The 23,087-nt window shown below is 56.8% G+C and overlaps 2 protein-coding genes across 12 annotated transcripts; one reads left to right on the top strand and one right to left on the bottom strand.

Annotated features, from left to right (window-relative positions):
• Window positions 1–9,547: 9,547 nt before the first annotated feature.
• Window positions 9,548–21,888, bottom strand: MYD88 (MYD88 innate immune signal transduction adaptor). Of its 10 annotated transcripts, none has more exons than XM_040964939.1 (5): window positions 21,877–21,888; window positions 11,654–11,840; window positions 11,111–11,291; window positions 10,900–10,991; window positions 9,548–10,721 (listed from the first exon to the last, which is right to left on the bottom strand). In XM_040964939.1, exons 2-5 carry the CDS (start codon window positions 11,826–11,828, stop codon window positions 10,567–10,569), a joined length of 603 nt encoding a protein of 200 aa, XP_040820873.1. In that variant the 5' UTR covers window positions 11,829–11,840; window positions 21,877–21,888; the 3' UTR covers window positions 9,548–10,566. The 10 variants fall into 10 exon arrangements, with proteins under 10 accessions (XP_040820873.1, XP_040820818.1, XP_040820801.1 ...); XM_040964884.1 differs by lacking the exon at window positions 21,877–21,888 and adding an exon at window positions 12,437–12,965 and having other exon boundaries at window positions 10,900–10,987; window positions 11,107–11,291; window positions 11,654–11,788; XM_040964867.1 differs by lacking the exon at window positions 21,877–21,888 and adding an exon at window positions 12,437–12,965 and having other exon boundaries at window positions 10,900–11,015; window positions 11,654–11,788.
• LOC121145749 (3-ketoacyl-CoA thiolase B, peroxisomal-like) lies at window positions 13,269–21,635 on the top strand. 2 transcript variants are annotated; one of them, XM_040964856.1, is made up of 13 exons: window positions 13,269–13,353; window positions 13,778–14,103; window positions 14,189–14,282; window positions 15,058–15,115; window positions 16,361–16,440; window positions 16,578–16,620; window positions 18,010–18,108; window positions 19,054–19,134; window positions 20,192–20,382; window positions 20,481–20,660; window positions 20,862–20,917; window positions 21,032–21,177; window positions 21,347–21,635. In XM_040964856.1, exons 2-13 carry the CDS (start codon window positions 13,885–13,887, stop codon window positions 21,420–21,422), a joined length of 1,323 nt encoding a protein of 440 aa, XP_040820790.1. In that variant the 5' UTR covers window positions 13,269–13,353; window positions 13,778–13,884; the 3' UTR covers window positions 21,423–21,635. The 2 variants fall into 2 exon arrangements, with proteins under 2 accessions (XP_040820790.1, XP_040820783.1); XM_040964849.1 differs by lacking the exon at window positions 13,269–13,353 and adding an exon at window positions 13,426–13,510.
• Window positions 21,889–23,087: the final 1,199 nt, after the last annotated feature.

The raw sequence follows: 23,087 nt of genomic DNA, 5'->3' as shown, positions 1-23,087 counted from the left end.
ATACCCAGTAGAGTAGCCTCTGGCTGTCTGGACCATGAGTTCACAACGTGGGACCAGCACTGGGACACAACGGGTTAAACCATTGCCTGCTACTCCGCCGTAACAGCACCAGTTCAAGTCCCTTCTACTGCACTTCCGACCCAGCTTCCTGCTAACACACCTGGGAAAGCAGGAGACTAGTCCTAGTGCTTATGCCCCTGGACCCACAAGGGAGACCAGAAGAAAGTCCTGGCACCGCACCAGGCTTTGGAGCAGCCCAGCTCTGCTGTTGTGGCCCTTTGGATAGTAAACCAACAGATACAAGACCTCTCCTTGCTCTCTCTCTTTCTCTCCTTCAAATAAATAACTGAACTTAAAAAAAAAATTAGGATAGGGCCCGGCGCGGTGGCGCAAGTGGTTAAGTCCTCGCCTTGCACGCCCGGGATCCCATATGGGCGCCGGTTCTAATCCCGGCAGCCCGGCTTCCCTTCCAGCTCCCTGCCTGTGGCCTGGGAAAGCAGTCGAGGACGGCCCAAAGCTTTAGGACGGCCCAAAGCTTTGGGACCCTGCACCCGCGTGAGAGACCCGGAAGAGGCTCCTGGCTTCGGATCGGCATAGTATCGACCCGTTGCGGCTCACTTGGGGAGTGAATCATTGCATGGAAGATCTTCCTCTCTGTCTCTCCTCTCTGTATATCCGCCTTTCCAATAAAAAATAATAAAAATAAATCTTTAAAAAATAAAAAAAAAAAATTAGGATACCTAGACACGGAGACTATGGTGCCCTTTAGCCTCTTTCAAATCCCAGTGTCAACTATAGTATAGTAATGATATAGGGGAAGTCAGTGAGGGGAGAGGGAATTGGGGAGGGGATAAGAAAAGCCCACGATCTATGGAACTGTATCATAAAATGATAATAATATTTAAAAAAAAAGAAACTTTTAAAAAAAAATCCCAGTGTAGAGTTGCGTGAACCATCCTGCACGTGTTCCCTTCAGAATAGTCTAAGGGGGCATAACTGTTCACCACCAGAGGGTCCTGGAGCAGGTGCCGCTTCCCAGGCAAGCTGAGTGGCAATGGTCATGACAGAGACAGGACAGTGTGACCTCTGGCCATCCCAGCCAGGAGACAGAGCAAAGTGCATCCCACCATTCCCAGCGATGACTCGGTCTCTCTCAGAGACCTGGCCCTCTGGCCCAGGCCCTGCCCTTGCCCCTGCTCCAGGTGTCTGGTTGGGCATAAGACTCTGAAAGTCATTGCAGCAACTTCTCCTACAGAATCCTGAGGGGTCCCAGGCAGAAAGCAGCTCCCTGAAGCCTGCGCAGGTGGCACTCACGGGCAGAAAGCCAGTGACTGGAGCCACGCAGTCGGATTGTGGAGTGCTGGCATCAACGACCAACGGCCAGCCTCCTCCTCCCACCAGGTGACACCTGGGCACTCAGGAGGCAGAGCAGACCAGGTGCTGGATGGCACAGCCAGAGGACAGCCCAAGGAGCTACTCACTGGCAACACGTGCAGAATCCACCTGGGCACGCTAAGGGGGCAGCCCTGTCTCTCGCTCTCCATGTGTCTCCTGCCCCCAGGCCCGTCCATGTCCCTGCACCAGGAGCCTTCCTGTGGAGGCCATGACCTTTAAACGTGCGCACATCACTGCTCCCACATCCCACTGCTCAGAACCTCTCAGGGTCACACATGGCGTGGAGTCAACTACTGCCCTCTAGAGGCTGTGGCACAAGCAGCTGCAAAACAAAAGACAACTAGCAGCCAGTGCTGCTGCCTGTTTTTAAAAAGTTTTAAAAAAAAAAAAAAAAAGATTTTTTTTATTTTATTTTTCTTAGAAATTCAGATAGACAGAGAGGAAGAGAGATAGAGAGGAAGATCTTCCGTCCAATGATTCACTCCCCAAGCTGCCACAACAGCCGGCCGGAGCCGCACAGATCTGAGGCCAGGAGCCCGGAGCCTCCTCCAGATCTCCCACACAGGTGCAGGGTCCCAAGGCTTTAGGCCGTCCTCGACCTCCTTCCCAGGCCACAAGCAGGGAGCTGGATGGGAAGTGGGGCAGTCGGGGTTAGAACTGGCACCCGTGTGGGATCCCAGAGTGTGCAAGGCAAGGACTTTAGCTGCTACGCTACCACGCCAGGCACAAGATAGATTTTTAATGTAAATTAAACACAAAATTGAAATTAAAATGTCAACAAAAATGTAACGCAGATAAAGATTAACAAAATATTTGGCTGAATGAACCTTTGACAGAAAAGAATTTTGAAATGGGGGAAAAAAGTTGTAGCACAATTACTGTGGAAGTTGGAGAGCAATCCAAAGAAACGGCATGAGAGGAAGCACAAATGGGAAACATACGTTTGGGGTATTTGATCAGAGGACACTCCTGTTCATGCACCAATTATGGAAATAAATGCCACTCTATTCACTCAGGGTAAAAAAATGGAAAAATCTAATTCGTACTTAAGTTAGAAAAGTCTTTAGAAAGAAGTTTAGATTTAGTCAAATGTTGAAAGTTGCTGGGTCTTACACAGTGACTCAGAGGCTAAATCCTCACTTTGTCCTGCATCCCGTGTGGATGCCAGTTTGTATCCCAGCAAGTAGTAGAGGACGGCCCAAAGCCTTGGGAGCCTGCAACTGTGTGGAACACCCTGAAGAAGCTCCTGGCTCCTGGTTTCGGATCAGTTCAGCTCCAGCTGTTATGGCCATTTGGAGAGTGAACCAACATAAGGAAGATCTATCTCTCTGTCTCTCCTTCTCTCTGTAAATCTGCCTTTCCAATAGAAATAATACATACATCTTTTATACATCTTTTTTAAGATTTAATTTTTTAAAAGATTTATTTATTTTTATTGGAAAGGAGGAAAGACAGAGAAGAGGAGAGAGAGGAAGATCTTCCATCCAATGGTTCATTCCCCAAGTCACCGCAACAGCCAAAGCTGAGCCGACCTGAGGCCAGGAGCCAGGAGCTCCTCTGGGTCTCCCACATGGGTGCAGGGCCCCAAGGCTTTGGGCCGTCCTCGACCTCCTTCCCAGGCCACAGGCAGGGAGCTGGATGGGAAGTGGAGCTGCCGGGATTAGAACCGGCAACCATATGGGATCCTGGTGCATTCAAGGCGAAGACTTTAACCACTATGCTATAGCAACGGGTCGATTTATTTTTATTTTTATCACAAAGTCAGATATACAGAGAGGAGGAGGAGAGATAGAGAGGAAGATCTTCCGTCCAATGGTTCACTCCCCAAGTGACTGCAACAGCCAGTGCTGCACCAGTCTGAAGCCAGGAGCCAGGAACTTCCTCCAGGTCTCCCACATGGATGCAGAGTTCCAAGGCTTTGGGCCATCCTCGACTGCTTTTCCAGGCTACAAGCAGGGAGCTGGATGGGAAGCAGAGCTGCTGGGGTTAGAACTGACATCCATATGGGATCCCAGTGCATTCAAGGTAAAGACTTTAACTGCTAGGCCACTGCGCCGGGCCCAAATAAATACATGTTTAAAAATAAAAATAGGAAGTAGACAGCTGACAAGATGCCTAAACCATCTCTAAATATCTTTCAGTATCTTTTCAGATCTTTCAATATCTTGCAGTATAAAAATGATTAAAAGGATGGTAGACAAGATTACGGATAGAAAATGAAGAAAAGCTGAAATTTAATTTCTATGGCTATAAAATTAACTAAAATTGAATTGTACTAGGAGGCTAAACATTTTGAAATGGAAACAAAACACAACAAAATTTGAAAAATGTTCTTTGATGTGCACCCCCCATGCTTACCCCATTCCTCTAACTCCTGCTAAAAGTTGTTGGAAACCTAATCCCGAGGCAATAATTTCAATTCTTATGAATAAATTAACACCAATTTTAAAGAGCTTGAGGCCACTAATTTATCTCTCATTCTCTCACAGTGAATACTATGTATTTTTTAGGAGGGTATTTATTTTTAATATGTTTCCGTAGCTGAGAGGGATGCACACCTATGTGGATCTCCAGTTAGGTGGGGGAGGGTCAAGGGGTGAGACAAATGTTACAATTTTTTTTCCTCCTGTGTCTGAAATTGGCAGAGGAGGAGCCCACTCCTTCTGTGGAACTACATCAGCGCTCGGGGACAAGGGATGGTCATTTGATGGCATTTTAAAGACCCTAATGTAGGGGAGGGTAGTATTAGGGTTTTATTTGAGTGGTTTTAATCATTCTGAGACATTGTGGACTTCATTGCACCAAGGCTGAGAACGTCTTGGCAAGGTTTATTGGCCAAACAAGTCCACCTTCGTGCATCCACAGGCCCAGAGACATGCTGCAAAGCGTGGCCGGGAGCGTGGTCCAACCTGTGCTGCTTTCTGTTCTCCAGAGAGGCACTCGACATCCTCTAGGCCAGCTGTCATGTCCCCCAGGTACATCAAGGCTTGCAGTCCACGTGCACGGGCATCAGCAATGAGGAGGCCCAACACATGAACTCCAAGGTCATAGCACAGAGCCTGTGATTTTCACTGCGGTTGGGGTTTGAGTCCAGCAGTCTAGTTGTGGAGTCACCCAAAAAATCACACCTAAGGTGACATCAGACTTGATTTTTGGGTGCACCGACCAGCACAGGGTCAGGTTTGGTTTGTCACCTGTGCCAGCCAAGACACACCGGAGAATGCAGCTGCCTGGTCAGTTCTACTCTGTCCCCATCTCTCACACAAACTGATGGGTGCTGCAGCCTTGCTCAGCCAGGTCTGCCCAAAGTCCCAGCTCTTCCACTCACCAGTGAGAGCTGCATCCTAGCAGGGGCATCCCTAGTGCTCCCCTACCAGGTCTGTTCACAGCCCCAGATCTTATCTACCCGTTATACCAGCACAAGTGGCACCTTGGCTCAGATCATGTCTCTTAAGCCCATGGGCGAGTCATACAACCAAGGTCCATGGTACAGGAAGGACACTACCCCTGTGGAGGACCTGAGGAGGGAGGGGAGCTTCCTCTTGCCCAGGGGCCAGTCTGCCAGCTCTCATGACAGGTGTCCATCAGGAATCTGTGCCCACTTCCAGTTTAATGGCAGCATGGCTGTGTCCACTGGTGGCAGCATCCTCTCCTCTGGCATTAGGATACCCAAACCTATGGAGCCTGAGCTTGGTGAGACAGAAAGCACTAGTATTCATGGTGATTGGCTTGGTCTAACAAGTGGGGCTCTATATATCCCCAGGCTGTGCCTTCTGCATATGGAGGAAATGGCATCACATGGATGCTGACATAAGGCCATGTGACATTTGCCAACTTGTGATACCACAAACCAGAAGTGCCAAGAGGGTGTGTCTCAGTCACACTTTATTTTTATTTAGGATTTATTATTTTACTTGAAAATCAGAGTTACAGGGGCCAGTACCATGGCTCTACAGATTAATCCTCCATCTATATAGGATGCAATAGCATCATCCTATATGGGTGCCAGTTTGTGTCCTGGCTGCTCCACTTCCCATCCAGCTCCCTGCTTATGACCTGAGAAAGCAGTGAAGGGTGGGCCATGTCCTTGGGACCCTGCACCCATTTGGGAGAGCTGGAAGAAGCTCCTGGCTTCAGATTGGTTCAGCTCCGGCTGTTGTGGCCATTGGGGAGTGAACCAGTGGGTGGAGTATCTTTCTTTCTCTGCCTATCTGTCAGATGCTGCCCACACACGCAGGCTGGAGCTATTTCCAGACAGGTTTGCAGCCAGTACTGCCCGTGGAGACCAAACCGTCCAGCATGGTTTTTGAAGCCATTTTGGGGTAAATAGGAACACCAGTTGCTCACTTCTGGACGATGTCTGCATACTGGCAGGTTCATGCCTACACAAGGCCAGTGCCTTCTCTCCCTCCACTCACCAATCCCATCTAGTCCCCTTGGGTGCATCCACAGAGGAACGGAAGAGGCCACCACCAGGCAGTTGGATGGGAAGGAATAAGGGGTCCCTGTGCCTTCAGAGGCACCCAGTACAGACTGTTGCCATTGTATGAGGGCAGGCTGAGAACTCCTGAGCCATCCCATGCTGACCTGGGCTCCCTGCAGCCTGTAGTTGGGGCCTCTACCACTCCACGGGAGGGCGCCAAGAGAACGACTGCCCTAACTTCATTTTTTTCCCTACCTCCTACCTCAACAGATTAATCTGTTGAGCCTCCTACCATGGGCTCTCTGCATTGACCAAGCCCAGCTGTGGGAGGCCAAGGCATGAAGTGGCCCATGTGGGTTGCAATCAGGGCACATTGGTCTTTGTAGATCGGGAGAGCGAGAAGGAGCAAACCCCATTTGCACATAGTCCCACCAACCCCACCAATGAGGACTTTCTCCCTTACGTGCCTGAAGACCCAGCAGTAAACCTCGGGGTAGCGGGGCTCACATCACATCGTCACCATTCAGCTCCTCTCCATTCACGTCACATACAGTTTCTCTTCTCCCATTGCCCAGCAGTTCCAGCTCCAGCACCTTAACTCAGTCACAGGATTCATGCCAACTCTTTGACTAAGCCACATCACTTGCTGGGCCTGCTCCCGTGGGAGGATGGGAGAAAGCCTGTAAGGTGTGGGGCTAGAGGTAGGGCTGGAGGCGGAGCACAGCCTGGTGTGTAGCCTGCTGCCAGTGAAGGGTGTTGACCCAATAGCACAGCAGCACGGATTCTGAGCCATCCCCCAAGGAAGCTGCTGGAAATGCAAAAGTCGCTGGGTGGGGCTGGAGTGGAGCCTGTGGCTCCATAGTGACAACAGACCAGGCTGAGGCCACCAGCCTGGACGTGCCCTGGGCTCAGGACTTCAGTAGAGCCACCACCACTACAGGCAACATGGTGACATCGCAAGGGCACGTCTCCACATGGCTGCCACAGGCAGTGCAGGGACACCTGAGAGGGCCACCCAACCGCACCACCCAATATAGCTGCCACTGCTACCACAGGCAGCCCAGAGGCACCTCAAGGACCACCCTGGTGTGCCGTAACACTGAAAGTATGAGACTCATCATGAAAAACAGAAAATTCCATTTGTGTTTCCACAGCATACACACTGAAATGATACAGGAAGTGTCATTGAGATCACATGGATCTCATTGATAATACTTTTCAGTAGATACTTGGATTTATTTTATTTTTTTTATTATTTTATTAAGCATTTCTTTTTTAAAAAAATTTATTTTTATTTTTATTGGAAAGGCGGATATACAGAGAGGAGGAAAGACAGAGAGGAAGATCTTCCATCCAATGATTCACTCCCCAAGTGAGCGCAATGGCTGGTGCAGTGCAGATCCAAAGCCAGGAGCCAGGAACTTCTTCCAGGTCTCCCACATGGGTGCAGGGTCCCAAGGCTTTGGGCCGTCCTTGACTGCTTTCCCAAGCCACAAGCAGGGAACTGGATGGGAAGTGGAACTGCCGGGGTTAGAACTGACATCCATATGGGATCCCGGCATGTTCAAGGCGAGGACTTTAGCCACTAGCTAGGCCACGGTGCTGGGCCCAACATGGCCATTTTTTAACGTGTATTTAATGGAATGGAAAAGACGTTCTGGGAAACAAGAATGGGTAAATACAATGAAGCTGATCTCATGGCAGAAAGACTCAGGCTTAGCACAGGGGGCTTTGTTCTTTTGAAGAGGAAATCAGTGGACTCAAGTGCCTCCACTCTGAGTCAGCAGTCATTTCATTTCTCTTTTTTTTTTGTCTGTGAACTTGCATGAGGCAGAAGTTACCACACACTAACTTCCTTATTTATGGTGGACACAAGTGCTGAAGTCACGCTTTGCCTGAACCATCAGGTATGAATTGAAAAAGTTAGAGGAAAGTATGAAGCGACTTCAGAAACTTCACAGAAAATGAAGCCAGGAGCTCCTTCTGGGTCTCTCACCTCGGGAGGCAGGGGGCCAGTTTCTTGGGCCATCTTCAGCTTCCCTCCCAGGTATATTGGTAGGAAGCTGAGTTGAAAGTAGAGAAGCTGGGACTCAAACCAGCACCCGTACAAGATATACCTTGCTTTACACGGTGCCCACCTGCTCGAGCTTCTTGGAGCTATATATATTTTTTCGTTGGAGAAGTGTCTCTTCAAGTCTATGCATGTTTTGAGTCAGACTGCTTACTTGATGTGGAGTTGTTGCTTTTTATACAGTACTGCTGTACTTCCCCTTATTTACTTTCGCTTTCTATTCTTCCTGTTAGCCCTGATCAACTGGTCTGACAGAGTGAATGGAAATTTCCAGAAATAAGCAATTCCTAAGTTTTACCTTTTACATCATCCACCTGAGTATAGAACTCACCCACTTTTCTTGACAATTGTTCTCACTGAGCTGGATCAAACGTGGTCACTCTGTATTCATGGCCTGGACCATGATGCCGCTAGGATCATCTCAGATGCAGGAAACACACCTCCCCATTAACCTCCCTCTCATGCACCTGGGGCAGAATCCAGGTCGCTCACTGGGTACAGTGGGAGCTTAGTGCTTCGACTCTGCTGCTGTGCTCCCCCCCGACCCTCACCCCACCAACGGCTCTGCCTCTCTTTCCTGATTTCTGCTTAGTTGTCCCTACTGTCTCCTTGGCCCTGGGCCACACAGCACAGATGCCAGGACCATGGCGAGGCTCTGCTCCTCAGGGCATATGGGCAGCCCAGGGCTGCCCTGAGGATACAGGGGCTTCTCAGGAGTCCCAGGTGACATCTGCCACATTGGGTGGCCCAGGAAACAGCACATGGCCCAGAGAGGATACGAGAGAGGGCAGCCAGCACTGAGCTGCCAGGGATCCCTAAGGTTTGTAGGGGTCAAGACCTCTCTACAGATTTCCTACCTCATCCAGCAGATCCACTTCCTGTAGGCCAACAGCTGATGTGCCCAAGAGGACCTGGGGTGACATAGCCCAGCCCTTGCAGCTCTGGGAAGGACTCGGCTCCTCTCCTCGCCCCTCAGAGCCAGGAAGCAGCCCCTGAGCCCGGAGTCACAGCACTGCTGAGGACCGAGCCCCAGAGGAGGCCCAGGCTTCGCACATCCCTGAGGAACCACAAGGCTTACCTTATCCTGGGTTCCTGTTCCAAACACCTGACACAAACACAGACACAGGTATATATACAACACACATATACACACACAGTGAACATATATGCATATAGATAAGGCACATCACACACATAGACACACACATAGACACAGATATACAGAGACACATATATGCATAATACACATATAGACACAGGCACATCACACATACAAATATATACACAGACACATGTACACAAAGTGCAATGCACATATGCAAATATAAACACGTTCACACACATACACATATATGCATCTATAGGACACACACATATGCAAGCACATGTATACACAGGTGCACATTCATGGAGACATACAATTCACACGTGCACTCACGTGTACATGATGCATATCCATGCACGCCTGCACAGATCCAAACACACAGCTTACTGACACAAAACACATGTACACAGTAACCATTCATATACACCTAGACAGAGGCACCTGTACGACACACACATTCATATACATACAAGAGAATAATCACACATATATACATTATCTAACACACACATACAGAAACACACCTACACACATACACATATACACACCCTTCCCAAAATAGAATATTCTTTATTAGAAATGAGGCCACAGAAGGGAGAACAGAGCATCTGTGGCAGCTCTTAACGCTCCTCCTATACCTCCCAACAGGTGCAAAAGCCACTGTCTCACAATGGCTCTAAGTGCCCAGCACCGGGGAAGCAGGCGTGTGACATCCCAATCTGTCATGAAAACCACATGGCGGGAGCTCTGTGGCCTCCTTGAGGTCCCAGGAGGGCACAGGGTCCCTGCAGTCTCCATGAACGTGGTGTCCAGGGTCGGTGCAGGCTGCAGTCTAGAGACATGGCACAGAACACCAGGGCAGGGCAAAGGGCTGTGCCAGCTCTTCCTCTGTGATGTGCCTAGCAGTGCCATCCTTTCCTCATATCCCTTTCCAGGCCAGACGGCAGTGACCAGGGACAGCAGGAAAGGGACAACGGTCCAGCTCGGTGCCAGCAGTGCAGGGGAGAATGTATTCACACACAGGATGTGGAGAGTCGCACCCAGGACGTGGGCTGCTGGGGCCTGTGCATGCACACCATGCCTGGGTGCCAGTTTGTGTCCAGGTGCCCACAGTTCAGGGCAAGAGGCTCCTGAGATGCTCTCAGTGTTGTCCTGGGCCTGTCTCCCATCACCAGAGTGCCCAGCAGCAGGGCACACAGCTAGTGGCTCTGGCACAGCCAGGCTCCCTCCACAGGCTGAGAGTGAGAGCAAAGGCACCTGCACAGCCAGAGCCGCCCCACACACAGCTGCTGCCCGGCCTCTCCACCTGCCCCTTGGGTGGGGAAGCTGAAGCCAGACAGGGAGAACAACTCAGCACCAGGGCCATCATCAGGGTCCCTGGCTGATGATCCAGCAGGTGTGCGGCCCCACATAGCCTCTGGATCCTTACATAACAAGAGACACGGTGGCCATGTCATTGCTGTAGCAGGGCCTGGGGCGGCAAGTCCAGAGATCAAGGGGCCAAGGGGCATGGGCCCCAAGAGTGCAAAGCCACGTGGACCGAAGCACGTGCCCTGGGCACCAGCACCAACCTCAGGGCAGGGACAAGGCTTTGGCCAGGCGGGTCCAGAACCAGGACTTGGTGCAGGGGTTGGTATAGTCGCACACGGTGATAAACCGCAGGATGCTGGGGAACTCCTTCTTCATGGCCTTGTACTTGATGGGGATCAGTCGCTTCTGATGGGCACCTGCCAGCCAAGGGAACAACACTGGCACCAGGCCCAGCCACCAGCCCAGGGGTCCCCTAAGACCTCTGCTGGATACACACACACACACACACACACCTGCAGCGCACACAGACCCTCAGGAGTGCCTGCCTGCTGGCATCCCAAGGCCCTGCTCACTAGTTCCAAGGGCCAGGCTCACCTGGAGAGAGGCTGAGAGCAAACTTTGTCTGGAAGTCACACTCCTTGCTCTGCAGGTAATCGTCAGAGACAACCACGACCATCCGGCGGCATCTAGAGTGAGGGACAGCGGGCAGGCTGTAGGTATGGGAGTGACAGCCTTGGCGGGGGAGTGGGGTCCCACTGTGCCCAGGCTGGACAGGGTCCAATGTCTGCCCCCTACCCCTACACACCTCTTTTCGATGAGCTCACTAGCGATGGACCAGACACAGGTGCCAGGCAGGACGTCGCGGTCAGACACACACAGCTTCAGGCGGTAGTTGGTCTGTTCCAGCTGCCGGATCATCTCCTGCACGAACTGCATGTCGCTGGGGCAGTAGCAGATGAAGGCATCAAAGCGCTCGGGCACCTGGCCTGGGGGGCAGGAAAAGGGCAAGGGAGGGCCTAAGGACCAAGGGAAGCTTGCAGGAGGAGCCAGCACCAGTAAGCTGCACCTGGGCCTCACACCCATCCCGAAAGGACATTGCTGAGAGCAGTAGCCTCCCCAGGACGGCCAGCAAGACTGCCCCGTGTGCATACACACATTTTTGCCCACGAGTCCCATGGCAGCTCAGGGAATGACATTCTGGTGATCGTCACTACTCAGGGCTCAGAAAGATGAAATTTGCCTGGGGTCTCCCTAGCTTTTCTTCCCCAAGATCCATGTTCTGAACTCCGCACTGAGCCATAGCCCACCAGTCCTGCCCGCCCTGGGGGGAACGTCCTTGGGCCCTTACCCAGGGGGTCATCCAGCGTGGTGATGCCTGCCAGCTCCGGCGTCCGTGGGACACTGCTGCCCACAACAGCCACCTGTAAGGGCTTTTCACTCTCCTCCTGTCGTTGCTTGTCTATATACTTCTGGCAGTCCTCCTCTGCGGGAAGAGACACGGGTGAGACAGACCCCAGTTCCATTGCTCAGGTCCACTTCCTCTGTCCTCACAGCCTCTGAGCCTTCTCTGGCTGCTGGTGGTAACCCTACTGCACAGCTACATGAAGCTGACTTCCCCATGGTCTGACTGCTGCAAAGCCACAGCAGTGGCTGTCTGGCCACTTGGGGTCCTGCTGACCCTTCTTCCTGGTCCCCATTGTTTGGAGTTCCTGGACCTGGAAGTAAGGCCACCTTGTGGAATCCAGGGTCCACATCAGTAAGCAAAAAGGGTTCAGACCCGCCAGTCCCTAGGTTGCAGAGCCAGCCACGTTCCCAGTCAGCACCGTGAGTCTGAGTGTGACTGTCCCCAAGTCTATGTGTGTCTGTCCCGTGACTGCTGGAGACTGCAGAGGCAGCTGTCCATCACCTGAAACAGCTCACAGCCCAGACAAGCCTGACGGCGTTAATGAGCCCAAGCAATGGCCCCAGCTTCTCTAAGGCGTCTCCTCTTTTCTCCAGTCCCCACGCCGTTCCAGTCCGTTGGAAAGAACACGGCCCAGGGCCTTCTGCCTCAGCACAACTCTGCAACGTCCCAGCAGAAAAACAGACCAGACGCTGCTCCCGCCCCCAAGCCCGGAAGGGGCGTCCTCACCGATGCTGGGGCGCAATTCGGTCAGCACGTCGTCCCTTCCCAGCTCGGCCAGCAGCTCTAGCAGGCGGCCCACCGAGGCGCCAGGGCGCCCCTGCCAGGCGTCCAACAGGCTGCCCGTGGGATCAGCGCGCGTCTCCAGCTGCCGGATCTCCAAGTACTCGAAGCCCATCTCTTCGGCCAGTGCGCTCCAATCGGCCGCCACCTGCGTGCGCACGTTCAGGAACAGCGCCAGACGGCGCCGCACGCGAACGTTGAGCGCTGCCAGGGGCAGGGAGGACATGGAGAGCACCGGGGCCTCGGAGCCTGGGTCGGGGCCTCGCGCAGCCATGGCTCGCCTGCCTGCTGTCGGGGTGCGGCGCCGACCGGCGCTTCCTCTTCCCGCGTGCGTTCTGCCCCGCCTGCCTGCGCTTTCCGAGAAGCCCCGCCCCTTGATGCTCAGTAGGACCGGGGGAGGTGCCCGGCCCTGTCTGGGAACACCAGTGAGACTCCGGAAACTGGGACTTTGAGTTGAGAAAACTGAAGCAGTCATAACCCTTCCAGTCGAGCTCGCGGTGTGCTGACCTCGAGGGTGGCGGTGTCTGGCACGGCGCGGCAGCCCTGTCCTGTGCAGGCTCTGCGCTCGGGACTTCGCCCTTTTCCTGGCCTCCCCGGATACTGTCCTCCCCACACTCCAACTCCCACCCCGGAATCGGTCTCCAGGGGCGGCTGAGCCTGCGGGGTGGTGGGGACTGGCTGTTACGGCCTTGCGGCTTAGGGCCAAGGCGGGAGCCCTGGCACTGGTCACTGACTGAGCAGAGGCGCACCGGCTCCCACCGGGCTCGCGGAGCGCGCCATCAGCCACTGAGTACCCAGTGCTGCGCGGGCTCCCGGACACAGAGCCCGCTCGCCCTACCGGAGATCTCAGCCACCCCAAACAGGTGTGGACGAATGGGAAGACGCTTGGGGCGCTCCTTGCCAGCTAAGTGTTGTCGCACCTGTTGCATCGCCGGCCGGGAGCCCCTGATCGCCTCGGGAAAGCCTCATTAGGCTGCGGTGCAACCTTGGGGACGCGGAGGTTCGAGGTCCCCGGGCAAGGTGCGGGGCAGGGCCGCTCCGAAGGGGCAGCGGAGGGAGCTCCCACCGCCTCCCGCTGCAGGGAGCTGACCCCGGCGGGGCGGCCGGCGGGCCGGGGCCCGGGGCGGATCCGCGATCCCTGGGCGGAGAGTTGCTGATCCGGGAAGGGCGGGCTTTGGGAAGGTCCGCTCCTGGGGCCGCAGGGGGGCGGGACTCCGGAGGAAAGCGCTTCCAGTGTGGGTTAGGGCGGGGTTTCAAACCTTCTGGCCTTCTCGTTGGTGGCAACAGGAAAGGCGGGACTTTGGGGGCGGATCGCGCCAATCAGAGGAGCTGCGGGTGGTGATTTGGGCTCCAGGTGGTGGTTCTGCGCCTGCGTCTGAGAGTTTTGAGTCCGGATGGAGGGTCCAGGAGCTGCAGGTGTTTCTGCCCGGCGGTCCCCCACGATGTGGCGGCTGCAGGTGGTGCTGGGCCACCTGAGCGGCCGGCCCGAGTTGAGACCCGCGCCGCAGGCCGCGCGGTGCCTGGGGGTCTCCCCACGCGCATCGGCCGGCGACGTGGTGGTGGTGCACGGGCGGCGCACGGCCATCGGCAAGGCGGGCCGCGGCGGCTTCAAGGTGAGACCCCCCGGGCCCGCGCCCCCTGAGTTCCCCGGGGCGAGCCCAGGAGGAAGGGCTCATGGCGGTTGTGCCTCCCTCGCAGGACACCACCCCTGACGAGCTCCTGTCGGCGGTAATGACCGCGGTGCTGCAGGACGTGAAGCTGCGGCCGGAGCAGCTGGGGGATATCTGCGTGGGTGAGCCCCGGACCCTCCCGCGTCTCTGCAGGGCCTGCCTCGCCCTGGCCAGCTGGAGCGGGCTCCGTGGGGGCTCCTGTACCCGCACCCCTGGGATGTCTCTGCGCGCCCTACACACCGCCTGTTAAGTGCTGCCCAGAGCCCTGGCTCTGGGACGCCGCTGTGCAGCAGAGAACTGAGAGGTGACCCTGTGGTCACTTCGGCCTCCTCTCCCCACCTGTAGCTCAGAGGGTCAGCAGTGTGCGATGCCAAGCACCCTCCTGGGCTGACCTTCTACAGGACAGTAGGCAGGGAGAGGGCACAAGGTGCCTGGGTGCCCTCACACACCCCTGTCCCTGACCTGCAGGACCCCTTCTGCGCAGTCAAGCTGTGCCTGCATCCCTCTGGGCCTCATCTGGGTGAAGGGTGCCATGGATGCTGATGGGCAGGGACCGAACAGGGCAGGTGCAGGCCCCGAACCGGGCAGGTGCAGGCCCAGGCCTAGCGTATGTGGGTGAAGGGTGCCAGTGGATGCTGATGGGCAGGGACCGAACAGGGCAGGTGCAGGCCCCGAACCAGGCAGGTACAGGCCCAGGCCCAGCGTATGTGGGTGAAGGGTGCCAGTGGGTGTTGACTGGCAGAGATGGGGCGATGTGGTTGAAGGCCCAGGACTGACTGATTTCCAACTGTGGTCCAAGTGAGGCTGAGGGCTTGGATCCTGAAAACATTCTGGATGGTCTCCCGTGGGAGTGCCTGGGAACCCTGCCAGGTGCTAAGCAGGGTTTGTCGTCCGCAGGGAACGTGCTGCAGCCTGGGGCTGGGGCAGTCATGGCCCGTATCGCGCAGTTCCTCAGGCAAGTCATCCTCCTCCAGCCTTGGTGTCCCATGGCACTGGGAGCACGTTCTGGGCTGGGGAAAAGGGGGTTGGACCTCCGCCCTGCTGGTACAGTGACCTGGGTACCTGCTCTGAGCAGCCGGCTTCCCCCTGCCAGAAAGACTTGTGTGGACACGCGAGTGCTCTGGCTGGATTCCCAGAGAAAGAATCGGCTACTTGTTGTCACCTGTGAGGGTGGACTGTGCCGTTGTCAGGGTGGCTGAGTGTGGGGGTTGGCATGTGGGTGCGGCAGGCCTAGCCCAATGGCACAGTTGTGCGGGCCTGCAGAACCCGGGCAGGGCCCGCCCCAGGAGCCCTGACAGTGCCATCTGTCAGCTCTAGCTGTCCCTGCTAGACTCCAATACAGCCAGGATTTCCACCTGTCGGCTTCAGAGCTGCTCACCTTTGTCCTACCTGCTGCATGGGGAGGACTGACAGGAGCGTTGCCCAATGACAGAAGTGGAAAACAAACTCTTGAGTCACTGGGAGGGGCTGCAGTCAAGTCACTGGCTGTCAGGGCTGCCCAAGTCCCACTGACCCTTCCCCTGTGGCCTCCACATCCTCTCTCCCAGCCTCTGTCCTGGCCGATTGTCCCCTTGCTGTGCTGTCCCTGCCCAGGCTCTGTCTCCTCCCGAGGCCCTGGGCTAAGAGGTCTGCCCCTCCAGTGGCTCAGCCAAGCTTGTGCTGTGTGTGTATTGAGCTTGCTGTTGGGCAGCAAAGCCCATCTCTGAGTTGCTTGGGCACCCTGAGCCTTCTCCTTGAGGCTTGGAGCCCATGGGTCCCAGGAGGCCTGGAAAGTTTCCCAGGGTTGCTGGCCAAGACTGGTGTCATGGTAGGGTCAGCCCTAGCACCTTCCCAGGTCAGTACGGTGGGAACCCAGGGTCTCCCAGTGCAGGATATGGGAGCATCGGTGTTCTCCCCACCACTGGAGCAGGCAGGCACATACAATAGGGAATGGGGGCACCAGGGTCTCCCCAGGGAGCATGGGGCTACCAGCTGACCCTACACCTCCCCTCTGTCATTCCTCACTAGTGGGATTTCCCAGGGTAGAGGGTAGCTGCCCTGGCCATTGGCTAAGGGGAGTTGAAGGTAGGACTGCTCTGCTGGGGATATTGGGGATGAGTCCCTGCCTAGATGGGACCTGATCCTGCTTGCAAACACTCATGCTGCTGGGACACAGGCTGCCAAGGGGCTTACCCCATCCATGCTCTCGCCCTTCCTGCAGCGGCATCCCAGAGACCGTGCCTCTGTGCACCATCAACAGACAGTGCTCGTCGGGCCTGCAGGCCCTGGCCACCATCGCTGGTGAGTCGCCCATGAAGGTACTTGTGCTGGGCCAGCAGGAAGGATCTGAGCGGCTTCCAGGGAAACAGCAGGGAGAGCCCCGGTGGACCCACACAGTGTCGGTGGCCAAGGATGCCAACGTGGCGCTCTTGTTGCAGGTGGTATCAGAAATGGGTCTTATGACATCGGCATGGCCTGTGGGTAAGCACCCCTGTCTGCATGGTCCCAGTCCCCACCTCTACCCTGGGATGGCACAACCAGCCTCACTCTGACTCCTGGCAGGAGGTCTCCACATAGGCACCTGGAGGCCCTAAGGAACAGCCTGGAGTTTCCCTCTGTCCCTGGGGACCTGTGATGCCTCCAAGTTGCTGTTTTGGGTCCTCAATGGCTCTGGCTGCTGACTTGTCTGTCCCATGTGGGGTTCCCCCTCCACCCTGAACATGGCTACCCCGGGGCTGCAGCCAGTGCCACCCAGGCCTTTGTGGCAATGGTGCAGGGCAGGGCAGGGCAGGTGCTGGCCTTGGGCCCAGGTGGACAGGGGCAGGGGCACGCACCAGGAGTGAACAGGCTGGGGTCGGGCTGTCCCCACCACCTTCTGACCTGTGCGCCCATCTCTATAGCCTCATTGCCCGCCCTTTGAGCACCCTTGGAAAGCAGCCAGAGACCAGAGTGGGGTGCTGAGGCTGGGCAAGGTCATTGCACACTCTTACCTTTGACCACTGTCCTGTCCCTGTCTAACTGGGGGAAAGGTGGCTGAACCACCCTGAGCATAGGAGCGGTCTGGCTCCCAGCAGGTCCAGGCATGGGGACCAGGATTGTGCAAGACCCAGCCAGGAGGCCTGTATGGCACAGGTGGTCCTTGCAAGCCATGGTGCTGGGAGTTTTAGCGGGCTCTGGGCCAGACTGTTTTGCGTGCACCCAGGCTGGGTGTACATGGACAGCTTACCCAGGCCTCTGTGTCCTCTTCTGTGAAATGGGGGTGCTGATGCAGCAGTGACAGCAGTGAAGGCCCTGGAGCATGTGTCATGCAGCTGACACCATCTGCTGCCCTCAAGCCCCTGAAGTGTGTCCCTGGAGCTAGCATTATCACAGGCACTTTTGTGATGTGTGTTACCCAGAGGCCTTGAGTCCCCACCCTGAGCCGTGTGACCATGTGGCCCTGGCTCCCAGACCCTCAGGCTCCGTACAGCTGCAGTTGCTGTCCAGCCTGAGCCCTGTGGTCGTTCCTCAAGTGTCTGTGCCCACTGGGTCAGGGTGTGTCCCCCAGGGCGGCTGGCACAAGGGATTTGCTGAGGCAATGCCCGGAGCTTGATTCCACGGCTCTGAGGGAAGCAGGCCCACTCTGAACTCTGTGGTCCAGGCAGTGCTGTGGTCCAGGCAGTGCTGTGTTCCAGGGGAGGCACCCTGCACCTGCTACTCCATCTGGCCAGCCAGGTCCTGCCCTACTGCCTTGGCTGCCCTAGCAAGTCCCCAGTGTGCAACTCTGCCTTGGTGTTGGGAGTTGGGAGCAGGGGGTGGGTGCTCTGCTGTGGCTCTGTGTCCTGTGGACTCTTCTCACCCATTGGCCACCCTCCTCACCCTCTTCCTCAGGGTGGAGTCCATGTCCATGGCTGAAAGAGTGAACCCTGGAAATATCACCTCGCGCCTGCTGGACAACGAGAAGGCCAGAGATTGCTTGATCCCCATGGGGTGAGCGCCTCCCTCACCACCCACACAAGGGCCCTCCCAGCTCCCTGCAGCATACACAGCCAAGCCTCGGCCTCCCTGCTCCGAGACTGCAGTGCTGAACACTGATGCCACCTTTGAACTCTTTGTCCTGGGCCCCAACCCTCTCTGAGCCAGTGAGCCCCATGCCCTTCCTGTTGCCCCCATGGAGAGCCCATCATGGACCTTGGCCACTGGAGCCTGGAGCCTGCAAGCCTGGGCGTGAAGCAGGAGGTGGGACATGTTGGTGACTGGGCCTGCTGGGGAGGACACAGGCCCTGCCAATAAGAGGGCTGAGTGCACTTTGTCCAGCGCTGGAGCTCTGTAGCCAGAGTCTCTCCTGGGGTGTCTGGCTGTGGGAGAAGGACATGGCAGTTACTGGCAAAGGGTCTGTGCCTTTTTTCCTCCCACATGCTGCCTGCTGGGAAGCAGGAGCCCCAGCTGTGGGTGCCCAGGCTGACCACCAGCCTCTCAGGGCTCACATGGGCTCCTCATCTCCTCTCGTTAGAGCAGCTTTGCTGGGCAACATCATCATTGTGTCCCCCAGGTCCTCCCTGTGTCATTGGCTTCTGTGCTGGGCTGGCATTTCCAGGGTCTCACCCTCTCCCAAGCTGGCTTCCCGCCCACAGCACTGCCCTTCCCACCGCTGTCTGTGCCCAGTCCTGCTGGCCTCCCTGCCCATAGTACTGCCTACTTCCTGCCTACAGCACTGCCCACTCCATCCATGCCTGGCTCTGCTGGCCTCCCTTCTTGCAGCAATGCCCACTCCCTGCCCATACCTGGCCCTGCTGGCCTCCCTACCCACAGCAGTTCCCAACCCTGTCCGTGCCCAATCCTGCTGGCCTCGCTGCCTGCAGTGTGGGAGGCCATGGGGCTCCTTGCCCAGTGCTCCAGCTAGCCCTGCCCCTAGCGTGTTCCACTGTCTTCCAGGATAACCTCGGAGAATGTGGCGGAGCGGTTTGGCATCTCCCGGGAGAAGCAGGACACCTTTGCGTTGGCATCGCAGCAGAATTGAGTGCTACTGGAGCTGAAGCTGCAGGATGGCAGGAGACTGTCCTGTGGACATTGTCCCTGAGATGACCCTGGTCGTGGCTGCTTTCCCAGCCTCTAGGGTGGGAAGTGGGAGGGACCGGGGCCCTAGGCCGGTGGGTCTGCCAGGCCAGGGTGCCATCTGCTCCCTGCCTTCTCCCCAGCTGGGCCTCACTGTCCCCATTTTCCTTAGGGACCTGATGAGCTCCAGGCCTCTTCCCTGCCTCCATACCTGGGTGATGGGATGAGGCTGTCACAGGCTTTTCTGGGAGCTGGATCAGGGGTAGCCATGTGGGGCACCCAGTTTGTGTCTGGGGTCACACCCCAAGGTGGGGTGCAGGGGGCAGGAACTGAAGGAAATCCCAGGAACTCGGGCCATCAGAAAGCCAGAGACTATTTTGGTCACTCAGGAACAGCAGGGAAACAAGTGGCATCCAGGCTAGATGGGCTTCCCCAAGGTAGGATTCTTGGCTGCTGCACCTTTGCTGGGAACCCTGGGTGCTTTCCCACTGGCTGCCCTGACACCTGCACTTGGCACCATTGCTGGCTCCCTAAGCACCTGGGTCCTTAGCCTGTTGCTGTGAGCTGTGCAACCAGTTCCCACGTCTGTCACCTTCAGTGTCTACGGGCTGGTACCAAGCCACAGGAAGGAAAGTGAAGCCAGCAGAACCCTGCACCACCTCCCCACTGGCTCAGTTCTTTTGGTCCAGGGTGAGGAACAGCTAGCCCTGCCAAGGCAACTGAAGGTGGGATTCAGGATGCAGTAAACCCAGGCAGGTGGATTTTAATGTGGGAATTCTGTCTGCCCCTGATATGAGTGTTTGTCCAAATCATCCTCAGCAGAAACAGGTGTTCCCTGCTTTCCTCCTTTCCTTGAGAGACAGGGGTGGCCATGACCCAGAGGTCCGGGCTGGTGCAAAGAGGATACAGGAAGGTGTGGCAGCCTCTCTCACCTACCAGACACACACAGCTTGGTCAGATCCCAAGGGAGTGGGAGGAAGCCCCAGGGAGCCTGAGCCGGCTGTCCTTGTGCTGTCAGAGCGGCCCGAGCCCAGAGCCGGGGATGCTTCCAATCCGAGATTGTACCAGTGACAACCACGGTGCAGGACGACAAGGGCGGCAAGAGGAGCATCACTGTGGCACAGGATGAGGGCATCCGCCCGGGCACCACCATGGAGGGCCTAGCCAAGCTGAAGCCTGCTTTCAAGGAGGGTGGCTCTACCACTGCCGGTGAGCCTGGGCAGGCCTCATGCCTTCCGGGAGGGTTATGCAGAGCTGGCAGGGCCCTTGCCCTGCCTGAGGATTCTGTCACCTCCATGTGTCCACAGGAAACTCAAGCCAGGTGAGCGATGGGGCGGCTGCTGTCCTACTGGCACGGAGATCCAAGGCTGAGGAACTGGGCCTCCCCATCCTGGGCGTTCTCAGGGCCTACGCTGTGGTAGGGGTCCCGCCTGACGTCATGGGCATTGGGCCTGCATATGCCATCCCTGCAGCTTTGCAACAAGCAGGTTAGGTGATGCTGTCATGGGCTAGGGTGGGACTGGCCCCTGGGTGGCATGGGGTCAGCAAGGGGATAGGAGGGCGAGTCCTGAGTGGGCCAGGAGTCAGACTCACTGGACGCTTGTGGTACCCCATATCTGTGCTGGGCCTCAGGGCCCTGGGAGTCCTGCTAAGGCCACTGGCAGCTGAAGTCTGTCCCTGGCCTGTAGGGCTGACCGTGAATGACGTGGACATCTTCGAAATCAATGAGGCCTTTGCCAGCCAGGTGAGTCTGCTGGCTGCGTTCCTGGCCCTGGGCTGTGGGAGCAAGGTGCAGGGCAGGGGGTGAGCGAGCGGGGTACAGGGCAGGGGTCTCCACTGACGCTTCGCCTCTTGCCAGGCCGTCTACTGTGTGGAGAAGCTGGGAATCCCCCTTGAGAAGGTGAACCCTCTGGGGGGTGCTGTGGCATTGGGCCACCCCCTGGGCTGCACAGGGGCGCGCCAGGTCGTCACACTGCTCAATGAGCTGAAGCGCCGAGGAAAGAGGTCAGGCTGTCACCCGGGGCTGCCTGCTGGTGGGGGGGGTGGGTAGGTGGACCTGTCTGTGGCTGGTGGCTCTGGCCTGGTGGCTCTGCCTTCTCTGTGTCCATGGGGTGTCTGTCCCTGCTGATCAGGGTGGCTCAGTAGCCCCACCAATGGTGCTTTGTGTCCACAGGGCCTACGGGGTGGTATCCATGTGCATTGGGACCGGAATGGGAGCTGCTGCCGTGTTTGAGTACCCCGGGTACTGAGTGAAGCCCAGACACATCCTGGTGCCTCCGCAGGGTGTGCCAGCCAGGGGGAGTGGTCCCCCAGGCATGGATGCCAAGTGCGAATCTGAAGGGTACCATGCAGCGATCAGCACTATGGATAAGGCACATCAGTCGAGCTGCCCAGGGACAACACCTTGTGGACAAGGGAGGCCATGGCTACAGTAAACGACATCCTCTGGGGGTGTGGCTTCCTTCCGGGCTGGTTTCTGCCTTCCTTCTGCGCCGTCCATCACAGTTCTGAGTTCCCAGCAGGCTATGCGGGCAGCCAGGTGACCTCTCCGTGAGACCCAGGTCCGCCACCCTGGCCCCAGCTCCCCACATGGTTCCTGCCCAGCAGCCCCAGCTCTTTGTCTGGTTAATGGCCTGGGCCTGAGCTGAGGCCCAGGCGAGCCTCAGGGCTGGAACGTGGTTGCAAATCTCTCATCATAAAAACCCTGGCTGCACATCTGCAGGTTCCAGGCCTTCTCCCCTAGCATTCACTGGTGCAGTTTGTAGCTCATGGGGGTGTGGAAGAAGTCAGGAGGGGCCCGGGCAGCAGCCACAGCCCCACGAGCGGCTCAAGAGGCCAGGAAGCTGTACCTGGCTGTGAAGAAGACCTGCAAGGTGGTGGCGGTCAGGGGGTCCACACCTCCTGCACCCTGCTGCTCAGGGACACCTCAAAGGCTCTTACATCCTTGGCCAGCTCCTGTTGCCCCGCACAGAGGAAACGGAACACACAGCATGGGGGCCATTATAGCCACAGCTGCACCCCCCCCATCTCGGCCCTGCCCCAGCTCTACCATGCACCCCGCTCAGCCCCACCTTGTCCCGAGCTCCCCCTTGTGATTATATGGGACTGGATGCTGGCTGTCCACAGGAATCAGGTGCCCAGTGGGGACAGAATCCAGGCACCCCTCCTGGAGGTCTCGGCCCCATGAGCAGGGGCAAAGTCTGGGGCCCTGGGACAGGCAGGTGCACTGCACAACACAGCGTACCCATCAGCACGGCCCAGTAGCTCCGGCAGCCACTCAGGTTCATCAGGTTGACTTCCCGGGCATGCCGCTGGCCCATGAAGCACATCCCAAAGTCCAGCCAGCTGTTGGACAGCTGCAGGTTGGGCACAGCCACCATGGCCCGCAGGGACACCTCTTGGGGACAGAGTCTTGACCTTGGCAGGGGGCTCTGAGCTCCACCCCTAGCCCTGGGTGCCCTGCTTCCTCTGGGAAGAGCAGGGTGACCCCAGTCTCTGCCATCACCATCCTCAGCCAGGGGTGGGGCCTGTGCTCAGTCTGCAGTCTGCCCCTTCCCCACAGCCAATCAGCACTGTGTGGTGCCAGGCTCACCTCCTCCCTGCTCTTCCTTCCCCAGGCCCAGGCCCTGCCCTGCCTCTATCCCTAGCCACCTCTCACTGCCAGGAGCACCCTCTTTGGCACCTCTCACTCCTTAGCCCTGCAGCTGCCCAGGGGCCACTGCTGAACCTCCAGCCCCAGTGGGCACCTGCTCTGATCTCTGTGGTCACTGTGCACCTGACCCATGTGGCCACCATGGTTCACTATCTCTAGTGCTCTGTGTCTATATGTCTTCAGGCCTCTCCCTGAACACTCAGTGTGGTTTCCCTCTTTCCTCCCAGGGCCCCCTGGATTTCCCTGAGCCCCAGCACACTGC

This window comes from Ochotona curzoniae, unplaced genomic scaffold, assembly GCF_017591425.1.
Source record: "Ochotona curzoniae isolate NIBS_2020 unplaced genomic scaffold, NIBS_Ocur_1.0 contig_1302, whole genome shotgun sequence".
Taxonomy (NCBI): Eukaryota; Metazoa; Chordata; class Mammalia; order Lagomorpha; family Ochotonidae; genus Ochotona; species Ochotona curzoniae.
The sequence above is the reverse complement of the archived record's forward strand: the minus strand, read 5'-3'. Positions and strand labels throughout refer to the sequence as shown.

Bases quoted from the DNA above. Each gene is read 5' to 3' on its own strand.
- MYD88 (XM_040964867.1), bottom strand. From the start codon at position 12,965: ATGACTGCTTCAGTTTTCTCAACTCAAAGTCCCAGTTTCCGGAGTCTC. The intron at 11,292-11,653 runs GTAAGGGCCCAA...CCTGCCCCCCAG, and splicing joins CACGCTGGATGACCCCCTGG to GCCAGGTGCCCGAGCGCTTT. The intron at 11,016-11,110 runs GTGTGTAGGGGT...CCATACCTACAG, and splicing joins AGTGAGCTCATCGAAAAGAG to CCTGCCCGCTGTCCCTCACT.
- LOC121145749 (XM_040964856.1), top strand. From the start codon at position 13,885: ATGGAGGGTCCAGGAGCTGCAGGTGTTTCTGCCCGGCGGTCCCCCACG. The intron at 14,283-15,057 runs GTGAGCCCCGGA...TGTCGTCCGCAG, and splicing joins GCTGGGGGATATCTGCGTGG to GGAACGTGCTGCAGCCTGGG. The intron at 15,116-16,360 runs GCAAGTCATCCT...CCCTTCCTGCAG, and splicing joins CGTATCGCGCAGTTCCTCAG to CGGCATCCCAGAGACCGTGC.